The sequence below is a fragment of the Pterocles gutturalis genome, unplaced genomic scaffold (genome assembly GCF_000699245.1).
Source record: "Pterocles gutturalis isolate BGI_N339 unplaced genomic scaffold, ASM69924v1 scaffold26080, whole genome shotgun sequence".
Lineage (NCBI taxonomy): Eukaryota > Metazoa > Chordata > Aves > Pterocliformes > Pteroclidae > Pterocles > Pterocles gutturalis.
This window is the reverse complement of record NW_010146663.1, coordinates 37,394-51,107: the sequence shown is the minus strand read 5'-3', so window position 1 is coordinate 51,107 and position 13,714 is coordinate 37,394. Positions and strand designations below refer to the sequence as shown.

General features: G+C 36.8%; 1 protein-coding gene across 1 annotated transcript in view; it reads right to left on the bottom strand.

The window, feature by feature from the left end:
* Nucleotides 1-464: 464 nt before the first annotated feature.
* Nucleotides 465-13,714, bottom strand: part of LOC104457689 (dynein heavy chain 7, axonemal-like) — a gene marked incomplete at its 3' end in the record, with an annotated part of 49,639 nt that continues 36,389 nt past the window's right edge. Inside the window, exons 22-26 of the mRNA XM_010085831.1 lie at nucleotides 12,378-12,504; nucleotides 11,075-11,269; nucleotides 7,570-7,662; nucleotides 1,604-1,780; nucleotides 465-626 (exon numbers count right to left, since the gene is read on the bottom strand). Coding sequence (XP_010084133.1) covers nucleotides 465-626; nucleotides 1,604-1,780; nucleotides 7,570-7,662; nucleotides 11,075-11,269; nucleotides 12,378-12,504 — 754 coding nt within the window. The remainder of the gene's footprint in view (nucleotides 627-1,603; nucleotides 1,781-7,569; nucleotides 7,663-11,074; nucleotides 11,270-12,377; nucleotides 12,505-13,714) is intronic.

Below are 13,714 nucleotides of genomic sequence, written 5' to 3'. Positions count from 1 at the left end.
TATATATATATATATATAGTATACTGTGCCCATTTACTGTAATACAGCTGTTCTGGGAAGGGCTATAGTAATCGTATGTATACGTCAGAAATGTGTTAAGTTTATTAAGGGGCAGGGGGAAGAAAGAAATGTACACTTGCACCTCTTTCAAAATCCATAGCTGTTCAAGAGTAAAATTCCTTAGCATACTGTTTCTGCAGCAATAGAAATATGATGAAAGCTCATGGCCTGAAGGGGCTGTTGTAGCAGCTGGGATTTACCATTGAAGGAATGCACTAGATCTATCATGTTTGTGCACACTTTCTACCCCAGTAGGCAGAAGGAAAAACAGAATCAATGTACAATAGTTACCTTTATATAATAGCAATCATCATGAAGTATGCTAAGCTGGCTTTTCAGTAGCCTGTATGGATCAGATATGCCTTCAAATGTATTTATAAGAAGAAGCTAGTACTTATTTTTACCTCACAGACTCCTTCCAGTACTGGCATCCATGAACTTGCTAGATGGCAATTTTGCAGAACTATCCATGTTCCTTCCTTTACTGCCTTCTCTATCATTTTCATGGCTATCGGGCCTTGGCCTTGACCAAGTGACAGAGAACTAAGCTTTGTATTACCATATCCCTGCATATAGAAAGCATATTATAAGTAAGAAAAATATTGCATAAATACACTAAACCTTCTGGTATGAGAGTTCACATCTATATGTGTTCTTGAAATATTTAATGTACAGTATATTTTAAAGTTCAGTTTAAATCTTTTTTTTCGTGTCATTCCAGTTGACTAAAACCTCTTATCTTCCAGTGAAAAGGTCTATTTAATCCTGAACTGTAAAATTCTGACAGTTTCAAAATACTCCTGAAAATGGTATGCTCCTAAAGGATGTAGATAAGCTACTATAAAATGCAGAATACCTTTAGAGCTTGGTGGCTGGAGACTTGAAGTACGTCCATCATTCTCAACAGCACAGAATGTTGTATCTTACCAGAAAACAGCAGCTTTCTAGTATTGTAACAGTACTCGTCTGTGTAAGAACTGATTTAGGCTGTTGAGAATTTTTTGTTTTAAATGCCATAATAATGACAGTCAAAGCCAACAGAAATCCGTATTCAAATTCTGAGGTGTAAATGCCACCCACGATCCTAAGGTCTTATATTACTACATTGTTTTTTAATTAATATATTAACATAATGCTTATTAGAAAAAGAATAATTTTCAGATAAGATTCCTTACACTAAAGGTTTAAACCATTATGGTTTTGTTCCATTTTTCCATTTGAGATTACACAAACTCATTAGTAAAACAGATCATGACATCACATTATAAAATGTGCCAAAAACATTTAACATACTATTTCTTATAAACAACAGATAAATTATTCATTCCTAAAAACAATCCAATTGCATTAAGTTGTGCTTTATATTAAAGAGAACCATGAGATCAATTTTAGCATGTTTTTGGGCAGTTAAAAACGGGTTTTTGAGCTTACTTTGGTATTTCAACTTTTACTTAAAGTTCTTTGCTTCATACAAACATACATGCATGTGCACACACGCATGGAAGCATCAACTATATTAAAATGTCTGGATATATTAAAATACCTGATCATCAGCAAACTTGACAAGGGATGCCATGGGGTCAGAACCAGGAGAAAGTATAAATATCAGTGGTGCACAACAGTGACTATCAGAAAATGCTTTTGACAAATCAAATGGAGGTGGCTCAATAAATTGATGTCCCAGGTTATGAATGATAAAATCCTGTACCATTGGTATGATCTAAAAAAAAAAAAAAAAAAGGAAAAATAAAATTAAAGTCTCCTATTTTTGTGTCAGCATTAACAAATATTACTTTAAACATTTTCATATAAATTTCAAGGCCAATTTTCTTGCATATAATTGATACAAGCACAGTCCCAGAGGAAGCAATTATTTAGCATGCGTAAATCTAGGCAAAAAATAGACTCTAAGCTCAAAGGCACTCCAAGAGGGTTGAGACTGGTAGTTCTATGCAAATGACCCTTAATCTCATTTCTGTCGCCACATCTGGACAGACTAATGTGCTGGTATAGGAAGCACATTTTTTTCTGCACTTACTCCTGTATTATGGAGAAGATTTAAAATTTTCAAATCTCATAATGCAAAACTTTTCAAAGGTGTTAAGATCTTGGCTTAGAAAACTGCTCTGTACAGCAGTCTTGTACACGCTGGTGTTTAAACTTCCTACTGAAGTTAACTGGGCTCTACGAAAACAAGAGACAATTTATAAAATGCCAGTTTAACACGTTGATCCTGTAAACCCTTACAGATATCATTCTTCTAAATATCACCATTCATTCTATCTCTGGACATAGTCCAGAATATTTTACAATAACCACCTCCCCTTTAAAGAAATGCAACTATTTGCAAATATGATACTAACATTTAATCTCTGAACACAAAATTCAAGAAATTCTAAAGGTTTCAAAAAGCAATGTTAATTCAACCATGTGGTCACAATCGGTATAATAACTTTAAAAAATGTATATGTAAAATTGCTGTATTTGTAACTAGAGTTTTTAACTTGCATTTTTGACATTTCAAATATAAAATTTGTAATTTTCATACTGCATTAGCATAGGTGCTTTCAGTTAACAAATACATAGTGTGACCGAGTACACAAAATGTGACATAGGGGGGAAAAAGTTCCAGTAGCTTCATTTCTCTTGACTGTCCTGCTCATAAACTCATCTGTGTTTTTACTTTAAAACTTACCCTGCTTTACAGGTGCAATGTGTCACCAATTAGTATAATGCCTTAAATTTGAGAGCAGGAGGGAGGCTCTGGGCTGTACTAATTGCAGGCTTTACAGATGGAGAAGCTCTTGAAAGAGCTTGGTTTGGCTTCCAAGCTCTTGAGTGATTTTAAGGATATGTATGAATATGAGAACCGTTTAAAAACCTTCACAAACTGGCCTTTTACAGAGAACTGCAAGTGTACTCCGGAGAATGTAAGTCAGAAAATGGATATTTTAACTATGCCTTATTTTTTATACATTCTGCTTGTATGTGAAGTCGTTGTTCATGTTCAAGAAGAGTTGTGAGCTTCCAGTAAGCCTGAAGAAGATAAAAAATTGAATACTCCAACTTTCCCCTGTTCCTGCTCAGAAATACTGTAGTAGGATGACTGGCTTCTGCATGTTCAGTTCACTAGTCTAGATACAGAATTAAATATAGTTAATTTTCTTGTTTCTTTTTTTTTTGTTCTTGTCACTTAAAAGTTAATTTCTTGTATTATGTAGTCTTTCTGATTGCAAATTTTCATTCATAAAGAAGACACCTACATTAGAAGAAACAAGTACATATCCAGCAGGAAGGATGAAGTAGCAGAATGATCACTACCTAAAATTCAGAAATAGAAATTATTTAAATTTTAGGAAACTTAGTGTTCATGTCCCTGTAGGCTTTGACTTGACCATTAAAAAAAAAAAAATCTACCTGACTTCTACTTTAGCACACACACATGAAAGTTCCAGGCTGGATCTCAGATGAGTCATCTTGAAAGAGTTATCTGAGAAGGTGTGAAACTTGATAAGTGAAACAGACTTTAATTTTTAGTGTTCTGACCAGATGCAATTCTAAAGTGACAGGAAAACATGGAAGTTAAAGATGTAGTATTTTACTCACATAACTTATATGTAGTGGTTTTCTATGTCCATGGTCTTATGCTGTTTTTTCTCTGAAAATATTCTTTAATGTCCCGTCTATGGCAGCCCTTGTGTACTGCTACTGAAATGCCTGTGTTGCATGGCATCTACTAGATGTTATCTGACAGAACAAAGCAACTCTGATAGCCTGCAGATACCACAGCTATGCAGAAATCCATTCACTACTTGTAGCTTGTTCCTTCGCTAGTTGCTTACAGAAGAGAAGGCTCTGGGGAGACCTTATAGCAGCCTTCCAGTATTTAAAGGGGGCTACGGGAAAGATGAGGAGGGACTCTTCATCAGGGAGTGTAGTGGTAGGATGAGGGGTAACAGCTTTAAGCTGAAAGAGGGTAGATTTAGATTAGATATTAGGAGGAAGCTTTTTCCTGTGAGGGTGGTGAGGCACTGGAACAGGTCACCCAGAGAAGCTGTGGATGCCCCATCCCTGGAGGGGTTCAAGGCCAGGCGAGATGGGGCTTTGAGCAACCTCGTCTAGTGGGAGATGTCCCTGTCAATGGCAGGGGGATTGGAACTTGGTGATCTTTAAGGTCCCTTCCAACCCAAACCATTCTATGATTTACCTACATGCAGCCTCATGCTTAAAATTTATTTTTCAGACTGATCTGTGCTAATAGGCATTGTGGGGAAAGGCATTTTGCAAGCTCCCAGAAGGGGCTTGCTGATGTGAACATAAGCAGTGTGTTGGATGCAGCTCTAAACTTCTGAACTGTCACCTGCAGATGGCAAAGGCGGGCTTTGTCCACTGTCCAAATGCAAATGAACCAGATGTGGCAAAATGTTTCTTTTGCTTGATAGAACTGGAAGGCTGGGAACCAAATGATGACCCATGGTAAGCACAGATGTTACAGTGTTCTTTAAGTATGCCTCCAAACTTCCTTGACAACAACCTCTTATTCATTATAAAATTACCAATTTCTTTTTAGCAGTTCACAAAACTGAAGCCTACTGAAAGTTTAACTTACCCAGTAACCTTGAAATAGTTTATAATTTGTTAATTATAGCCCACACAACTCTTCATAGTTCTTTTCATTTTGCTTCCAAAGAGAATGCTTTTGATTCAACATTTTAACTCAGTCTAAATCTTCCCTTGTATCTTCTTGGCTCACAACTAGCTTTTATCTGAGATCTACTAAATTATATTTCATGTCTTCTGTATGATACTTTTTCTACTGATAGACAGCAGAATTACTGAAGAGGCCTGTCCAGATTTCTTCATCTTTTGAAATGTAGCTTTCATGGTTTTAATATCTATTCTTATTCTGGGTTTATGTTGCAGGGAGGAACACACCAAACGTCAGAGCTGTGGCTTTTTATCCCTTACTAAGCACTTTGATGACCTGACAATGGAGGAGTACTACATGCTAGAGATGACACGTCTGAGAACCTTCCTTGTAAGTGTTAACCAATTAATCTCTTTACAAGATCCAAAGCTAGAATGTAAACAAGAACTTCCATCACTAAGATTTCCAAGCATCAGCAAGGAGTGATTGTGTAAGGCTAGAACATGACTTACTCTGAAGTAATGATCTACATGCACTATTGGCTAAGAAATCTGTACCTAAATACTTCTCAGTGTAGGCTACTGTCTAGTTTTTGAAAGAAAACCTGTTTCCTTTAGAAATGTTTTCCCAACAATTCATTACAGCAGAAAAAATATCTTGGGTGCAATAATCAATCAATCCAGGAAGCTCTGCAATGAGCAGCAGTATCTTTCTCAGGAGGGATGAACAACACACATTAAAAGACAAAATCTGACCAGATTATTGCTTCGCATGTTGAGTTTTACATGTAAATCAGTCTAATTAAGCTTTCAAACTTTAAAGCCCACTTCAAATGTCTTACATTTATCCAGTTTTACTCCTCCCCACTTCTGGGATTTCATGCATGCCATAGTGTTGACATATAAAAACCTGAGCTGCTTGAACTAGTTAATCAAGATCAGCTGATCTTTGACATATGACCCCTAATCCTATAGATAGTAAGAATGAAGTGAACCAAGTTCCCTGATGAGACAGAGGAATGGTTCTACATCTTTCTTACTGGTGGGTTTGCACAAATAAGATCTTTGCTTTGCTGATAATGTTCTGTATTGAAAATACACCTGGTGATTGTCAAGGTTAAGTATGTAAGTTCCCTATAAAACAGACTCAAATACATAAAAATAGGATCTCATCCAGTGGGAGCAGTCTGATACCTTAACAGGTGGGCTAAGAGTGAGAAGCTGATATTTAACCTGAACAGCAAATGATTTAGAGCAGTGTTCCAAGGTACAAAAGGGGTCTTGGCCATAATATTACTTTATTTCTAAGTACAGCATATAGAAAGCTTGAAGCAGCAGCCTCAACTGGGGACACTTTACCCCCCAAGAATACTGTCACCAGTAGTTTGGAGGGCTACTCACTAGGGCTGATCCAGAGCATGCTACAATCTTGAAGCACCAATATCCTAATGCATCCTAAGAAGCAAGATCATGCCTCTTCACACAGAAGAAAATCAAACTGAAGTCTCCCTCCCTGATGTGATTTAAAATACAGCTAAGCATTAGGTTCACAGTTTACTTTAAAAGAAAAAGTATACTAGGCATAAATAAAAGTGGCCACTGAACTGAGCCCTACAGGCAAAGCTGGTGAAGTTTAAATCAAATGGGGGCATGCATAGGAAATATCTGCCAAACTGCTCTGCACCATTTAGAGAGCAGTATTGCTGACCACAGCCAAAAGCGGACTTCTAAGCTAGAATTAGTGGCAGATCAGTGGGGTTTTGAGGAACTAAGTTTTGAACATAGTTGAACTAGATAGTTAAATTGCTCAACTGAAACTCTCAATCTTTTGCTTTGCTTTGAGTGCAAAACTGGCAGAAGCATCATAAACTCTTTTGAAGAAGAAGTCACCGCAACTAGGCAGCGTCTTGTGGATAACTTTGTCTCCAAGCATCAGTATACACCCCCACCACCAGTGCCTCTTCATGTTGATCCATCTGCCCAACATGCTCATACTGCCAGTCAAAAAAAAATCCAGGGGAACTGAAGTGTGAAGTCCAAGTCTAAAAGCTTCTCTTCTTTATATGTTACAAACCTTCATATTCTTATCTGAGTACTAATATAAAGCTTAACAGTTCTGTGAGGAAGTGTGTGTGGATAATTCCTTTCGCAGGCTCTCTGGAACAGATGTCATAACTATTTACGTTAACCCCTATCTTTCACAATGTGCTTTGTCATTATTGCTAGGTGTGGAATAATAGTAGTCCCACTAACCTGTGAATATATGAAAAATGTCTAAGCAAATACTTATATTCTGGTTTTTACTATGTTGACTATTTTGCAATAAAGATTCACAACTGTGAACACCTGTTGTGATCTGTACCACATTCAAGCCTTGCAGTTAGACTCGGAATGGTTCTGTTTCAAAACACTTTTGATAAAACAAAACAGATGTGTCTGCAATAATTGCTACCTTTAAGCACCTACATTATCTACACTGCTGCTTATCATTAAATCATCTTCCTAGATCAGACCAAATTTACCATAGATAGTGACATCCATCAAGAAAAGTTACATAAGCAAAAATAGCAGGTGTACTGAAAAAGCAAAGTCAGAAGGTTTATAAGAGTCTCAAGAAGGAAGAACTCTGGGTGTACACTGAAACTTAACAAAAGCTAAAGGCCTACACTTCTGTTTTACAAAGTTTTTTTCATTACAATTTCAAACTTGTCTTTTTTAAAAATCACATTAATTCCTGATTTTCTTTATGATAGACTGTTGTAGAATGGTTGTCAACAACACAGTTGAAATGCATACTTGCAAATAGCTTTGGTTTCTAAGATGGACAGACCTTTCTGAATAAGGTGAAAGTTTCATACGTACTTTGTCAGGTCTCAGGCAGCGAATGACAAGCATCCTTTGGAACTCCCCCAACTTTTCTTGCCACTCCGCAGGAAAATTCTCATGCTGGGGATCCTAAAAACATACGCATTTCAACATTCTGTAAAGTATTTGTGAATTACCTATAATGAGAGTAAATTATCTTCTAACTTGACACATCAATCCATGATGTATTTTTTTTCTTTATCTACAGAAATGGGGTTGATGTGCTTAAAGCTTTTTTTAAAAAGAACAAACAACTTTAAGTACATGTTTATCTAACCACCTTCTCTTATAGCAGAGAAGTTATAGTAATTTTGGGGTTATTTTGAACACTTAAAGTTCTTCTCTAGAAAGAGGAGAAGGGCTGGAGAAAACCTGAAAATGCACTTTACCTCCCTCTTTCTGTTAGAACTGAATTATGGTGTCAGTCTTCAATATTACAACACTACCTATATAATCAATGACAATGACATTACAGTATTACATGATAACTATGAGTTAGATTGCATCTTGAATGCAGAAAATAAGTGCAGAAAAACATGAATCAGAAGAATGCTCCAAAGAGCTTAGTTTGTAAATGGCCTATGAATAATCCAGCTGTTATGTTACTGCAGTTATCAGATTGGGAACAGCAGTGGTTGTGTGGCATGTTAGCTTCTTATTAGACTGAAGTGCAGTGCCAACCAGCTCTGCCTTTCTGGAAACTGGTATTACAGCTCTGCTGGGGAGCCTCTCAGGCTTGCCTGTAGAGGGCTGGGCACAGAGGTATGCAGACAGACCTGCACAAACTGCATTCTGAGCAATTTTGTTTTAGCAAATCAAATCACGATGGAGCTCATATTGTGCTAAGGATCTGGAGCCTGGCTCCCTCCTTCCCCAACTTCTACGCACTTAGTTTCAGATTGGAATCCAGAATGCTGCATTATTTTTATATTAACATATGTGGAAAATAGGTACCTCAATGATATCTATAACAGCTGTTGAAGAATTTAGCTAAAAATTTGCAAGATTTGTGGAAAACTGAGTGAATTAGGAGACAGGAGTGAAGGTTGCACTGAAGACTCCACTGAGTTGTGCCACTGTGCTGAAAACTCTTCACTTCTCCATGTGAAGAGATGCATCAGTAGCTTTGAAATTAAGTAAGCCAGCTAGAGGAGAACTGAGTTTCAGTCCCTACGCCAAGACATGCAATACAACTTTAGATAAAATATTGGAATCCTTGAATGGGAGAGTTGAAGGCAGGTCTCCCCTACTTTTGGAAGCACAGTGATCTACAACAGCAGTAGGAGAAAAATGCATCTCAAACTCATTTGAAAAACATTCATATTCAGTGTATAGTTGCTGATTACAAGGTGGCTCAAGCACTGAGTTAGATTTAGACTTTGCACTGATTTTGTGCACTCTCTAATGCACGTGCATGAAACTGCCTTTTATTAAAATTTGTGTATCACTAACAAGACAGGAAAAAGAGCTGGTTGCATATCACTATAGTATAAGATAACCTATACTGGTGACAAAAAAAAAAAAAAAAAAGTTCAGCTATCAAAAAGGAATCTTCCCCAAGACCTATTAACTAGTATTTTTGAAAATTCCAGTGCATTTGCCAGCTGGAGTGCATGGAGCTCCTCCTGGGGATGGATGAGGAGCCAACAGAGACCTTGTGCGTCAGGATTAAAGGGAGGGCAGGGACAGGTAGCATTATAGGCTTTGAGCAACCTGATCTAGGGGAAGGTGTCCCCGACCATGGCAGAGGGGTTGGAACTCGATGATCTTTAAGGTCCCTTCCAACCCTAACCATTCTATGATTCTATAATTCCTTTCGCAGGCTCTCTGGAACAGATGTCATAACTATTTACGTTAACCCCTATCTTTCACAATGTGCTTTGTCATTATTGCTAGGTGTGGAATAATAGTAGTCCCACTAACCTGTGAATATATGAAAAATGTCTAAGCAAATACTTGTATTCTGGTTTTTACTATGTTGACTATTTTGCAATAAAGATTCACAACTGTGAACACCTGTTGTGATCTGTACCACATTCAAGCCTTGCAGTTAGACTCGGAATGGTTCTGTTTCAAAACACTTTTGATAAAACAAAACAGATGTGTCTGCAATAATTGCTACCTTTAAGCACCTACATTATCTACACTGCTGCTTATCATTAAATCATCTTCCTAGATCAGACCAAATTTACCATAGATAGTGACATCCATCAAGAAAAGTTACATAAGCAAAAATAGCATTCTATGATGGTTAGGGTTGGAAGGGACCTTAAAGATCATTGAGTTCCAACCCCTCTGCCATGATCAGGGTTACCTTCCACAAACACTCACAGATACACACTCACAGACAGAGATACTCACGCAGGTACAGACACACTCACAGACACACACTACCTGAGACACACACAAACACAGATACTGACAGAGTCAGAGGCAGTTACGGAGACTTGCAGACACACATAGGCACTCATGGACACTGATGAGCCCTCAGAGATACTTACGGACACTCAGACACTCGCAGATGTATGCAGACACTCACAGATGCTCAGAGACACTCGGGCACTTATGGACACTTATGGACAGTCATGGACATTTACAGATGCTCAGGGACAGTCATGGACACTCAGACACTTACGGACATTCACAGACACTCCTGGACTCTTGTGGACACTCAGGGACAGTTATGAACAGTCACAGTCACTCATAAACAGAGGCACTCATGGACACTTACAGACACTCAGATACTCACAGATACTTAAGGACCCTTGCGGACAGTTACAGACATGGAGACTCACAGACACCCATGGACACTGACGGACTCTCACAGACACAGATACTCAAACATACATGGACAGAGACACTCACAGCCACTCACATATACACTCTCAGACGCACACAGACACACTGACAGATACACACCCAGAGACAGAGACACATGCAGACACTCACGGATACACAGATACACACTCACAGAGACCCACACAGATGCTCACAGAGCTTAGATTTCAAAGAAACAGCAATGAAGTTGGATAAAGACAGTGATAGTCATTCATTCATAGATCAAGTCATGGTGAGAACTGGGAATGACAGGTCTCCCAAATACCATTCTGGTTTCTCTAGATGGCAATAACTGCTTTTTCACACTTATCCAGTAAACCAGCATGCTACATAATGGCATGAAAAAGCATCTTCAAAGCATGGTAAACAAATGTAAAGACAAGGGACATTGGTTGCCTTAAGTTTAGCAAATGTCACTATTGCTTTACCACTTCAAGTTTTGTTGCCTTTTTCCATCCAAATTCAACTCAGATCATGACTTGCTATTCAGAAGGCACCTGACAAACTGGCAACAATCTACTGCTACACACCATTTGCTTTAATATTTACATTCACATATGTAAGAATATCCCATATAAAATGACAGCACTTTCTTTTCCCTTAATAAATATCTTCAATGTGTTAATTAGCTTATGAATGCAAGCAATCGCGAATGTTAACATACCAAGCTGTCATATACCAATTTCCATCCATCCTTTAGTCGTGTAAAATCCTCACGAATGGTTGTGAAGCAAGGCAAATCATTTAGTCGACAAATTTCATCCCATGATTTTGCAGGAAGCCAGGTACATGGATTAGAAAAGGGATTGTCCAAACCTATGCCTCCAGTCAACAGAAATATCCACTCATTCTCATTAATCTACAATGAAAAATACTGCTCTCAGGACTAAATAAAATCTAATGGTTTTAGTACATTATGTAGGAAAACAATAAATTTATCTGAATTCTTGCATTAGTTGAAAAAGCTTCTGTAAAACTACTAAAAGCTTATATCCAAAGTATTCAGTGCCTGGTTTTCAGTTAAACATGAATTGAAGGAATAAGATATGAGCCACTTTAAAGATTCATTTGCATTCCTAACTTGGGGAATAAACAATGTTAATTAATTAGATTTTTAGACCCATTCTTCAAATCCCAAAATGTTGAAGGAAAAAAATACTGGAAATACTTCAGGGAACCATGCATTTTGCAACCTTTTCCTGTAATGCAAGTCTAAATACGAAAAATAAATATCAACCTATTACATGTCTTATTCCTTTCTCAATATTCTTTTATCTCAAAATTTATTTGATGTCTTGAATTTGTAAATTGAAGTCCCTGCGAATGGGAGAACAGCATCCCATGATTATTATTGTCAGCTCTTGAAATAATTCACTTATATCTATTCCCTAATATAAAAATTCCAAGAGTTTCCAAAATTTTAAATGTTTACATATTACATTGAAAGAAACAATCCCAAACAACTGTAAGTACTGTAAAGAGATATCTTGTAAACAATTATTAGAAATCAATAGAACTCAGTTGGTACAAGTGTTGATTTTGAGGAATTCTATTCAAAAATAAATACATTTAGCACCTTCAGTGAAAAAGATGAGTAGTTTCTTAAATCAACGGTTACAATTCATTTTTATGTAGTCTGAGTTCTAAGAGCTTATTACAGTATAATTTAGTGAAGTGTTCACAGTAAGAATAAGATAGGCTGGGCTTTATTTTAAGTAATATGTAGAAAAACTGTCATCATCTAGCCCAGTTTTGCCATACCTGTTTGTTATATATTTATTTTATTCTAGAGAATCTTTTTCAATGCTTATTAAAATGAAAATAAAACACCACAAAATTGAGGCTGTAATATAATTATATATAAACTTATTTTTCTATTCTTATTCTGTATGTTCCTATTACTGATAGTTTCTATAGACAGTTTAATATATATCATATCAAACTGCAAATTATTTTTAATTACTGACCAATCCTTCATGTTTCAGGAGATTCACAGTTAGACAAAAAGAGAACAGCAGCTTGTCCTTTTCAAAGAGGGAGCGACAGACATTGACATAAAGCAAGTAAGTAAAATGATCCTTGAGAATCTTCAACCTACAGGTGTTGGAAAAAATAACAATCTTCCATTAATATCACTCTAAAGAGTGTGCACTCTGGAAATCTATTACAAACCATTTAGATCTCCTCTGGTCAATTACCCAAAGTAATCATTAAATGCATGTACCATTTTGTGAGCAAAATAACAAAACACATTTAAGTGCAATTACATTTTAGTAACCCATGATTTTCAGAGGAAGTGAGAGGTCCCTTTTGGGGGCGGCAGAAAAAAACAGCAATTTTAAAATTCATTATGAATATAAATACCAGGGCCAAAATCAAACCAGTCCATCTTTAAAGGTTATCTGAAATATGTTTCCCATCCCACAGAGTATTTTCCTTAATACGCTATAATACAAATATAGTTAAAATTCTGTGATTTATTATCAATAATTTCCTTTAAATACAAAGCAAGAAGGCCATCTATTGTTTTATAAAGGTTTAAGCTTGAATACCTTGAATACCTAGCCAAAATAAGGAAAAGTCCATTCAGGTGTTTAGAAATGCAGTGTCTGAATTTGCACAAATACTTCAAATACATCTTACAAGGTAGTAACAAAGATGTGGAGAGGTTTTATAGGTTTTTTTCCAACTGCCTACGTCACCAGTCCCTTGGGAGGGAGCTGCTTGGAGGGTATTCCTGCAGTTCAGACATGGTGATCCTTTGGAAACCTAAGTGTGATCTATTATAATTGAAAAGTGGAAAGCTTTTGACAGAAGATCAAGATTAAGATAAAGCTATGTTGTTTGATCTGTGTCTCCTTTTCAGTTTTGTGTTTCCATCTATTTTTGTATTCTTCTATTCAGCTAACAGGAAGCAGACCATTCTTCTGGTTTTTTATTAGCATTTTACGTCCTTTCAAAATTACTGATTCCTCATCAGTTAAATGGATAAACATACCATTTACACACAAAATACTGTCACAAAGGTGGCCATTGGACAAAATGTAAACTTTTTTCAAGTTACAGAAGTAACATGGTTTGCATGAGAAAAGAATGATTAAAAAAAAATCTCAGCCCAGAGTCTGTAGTAAAAAAATGTCTGATTAGTGAAGATAGATGAAGACAAACAGTCTTATATGAATTATTATCTCACAGAGAATTTTCAGTGAGTCTGTCTTCCCCTGCCTTCACTGGGCAAAATTATCAAAAGGGGCTTACACCAATCATTCCCTGGGATGTCAGCTGGGCTTCAGGTCCTGTATCT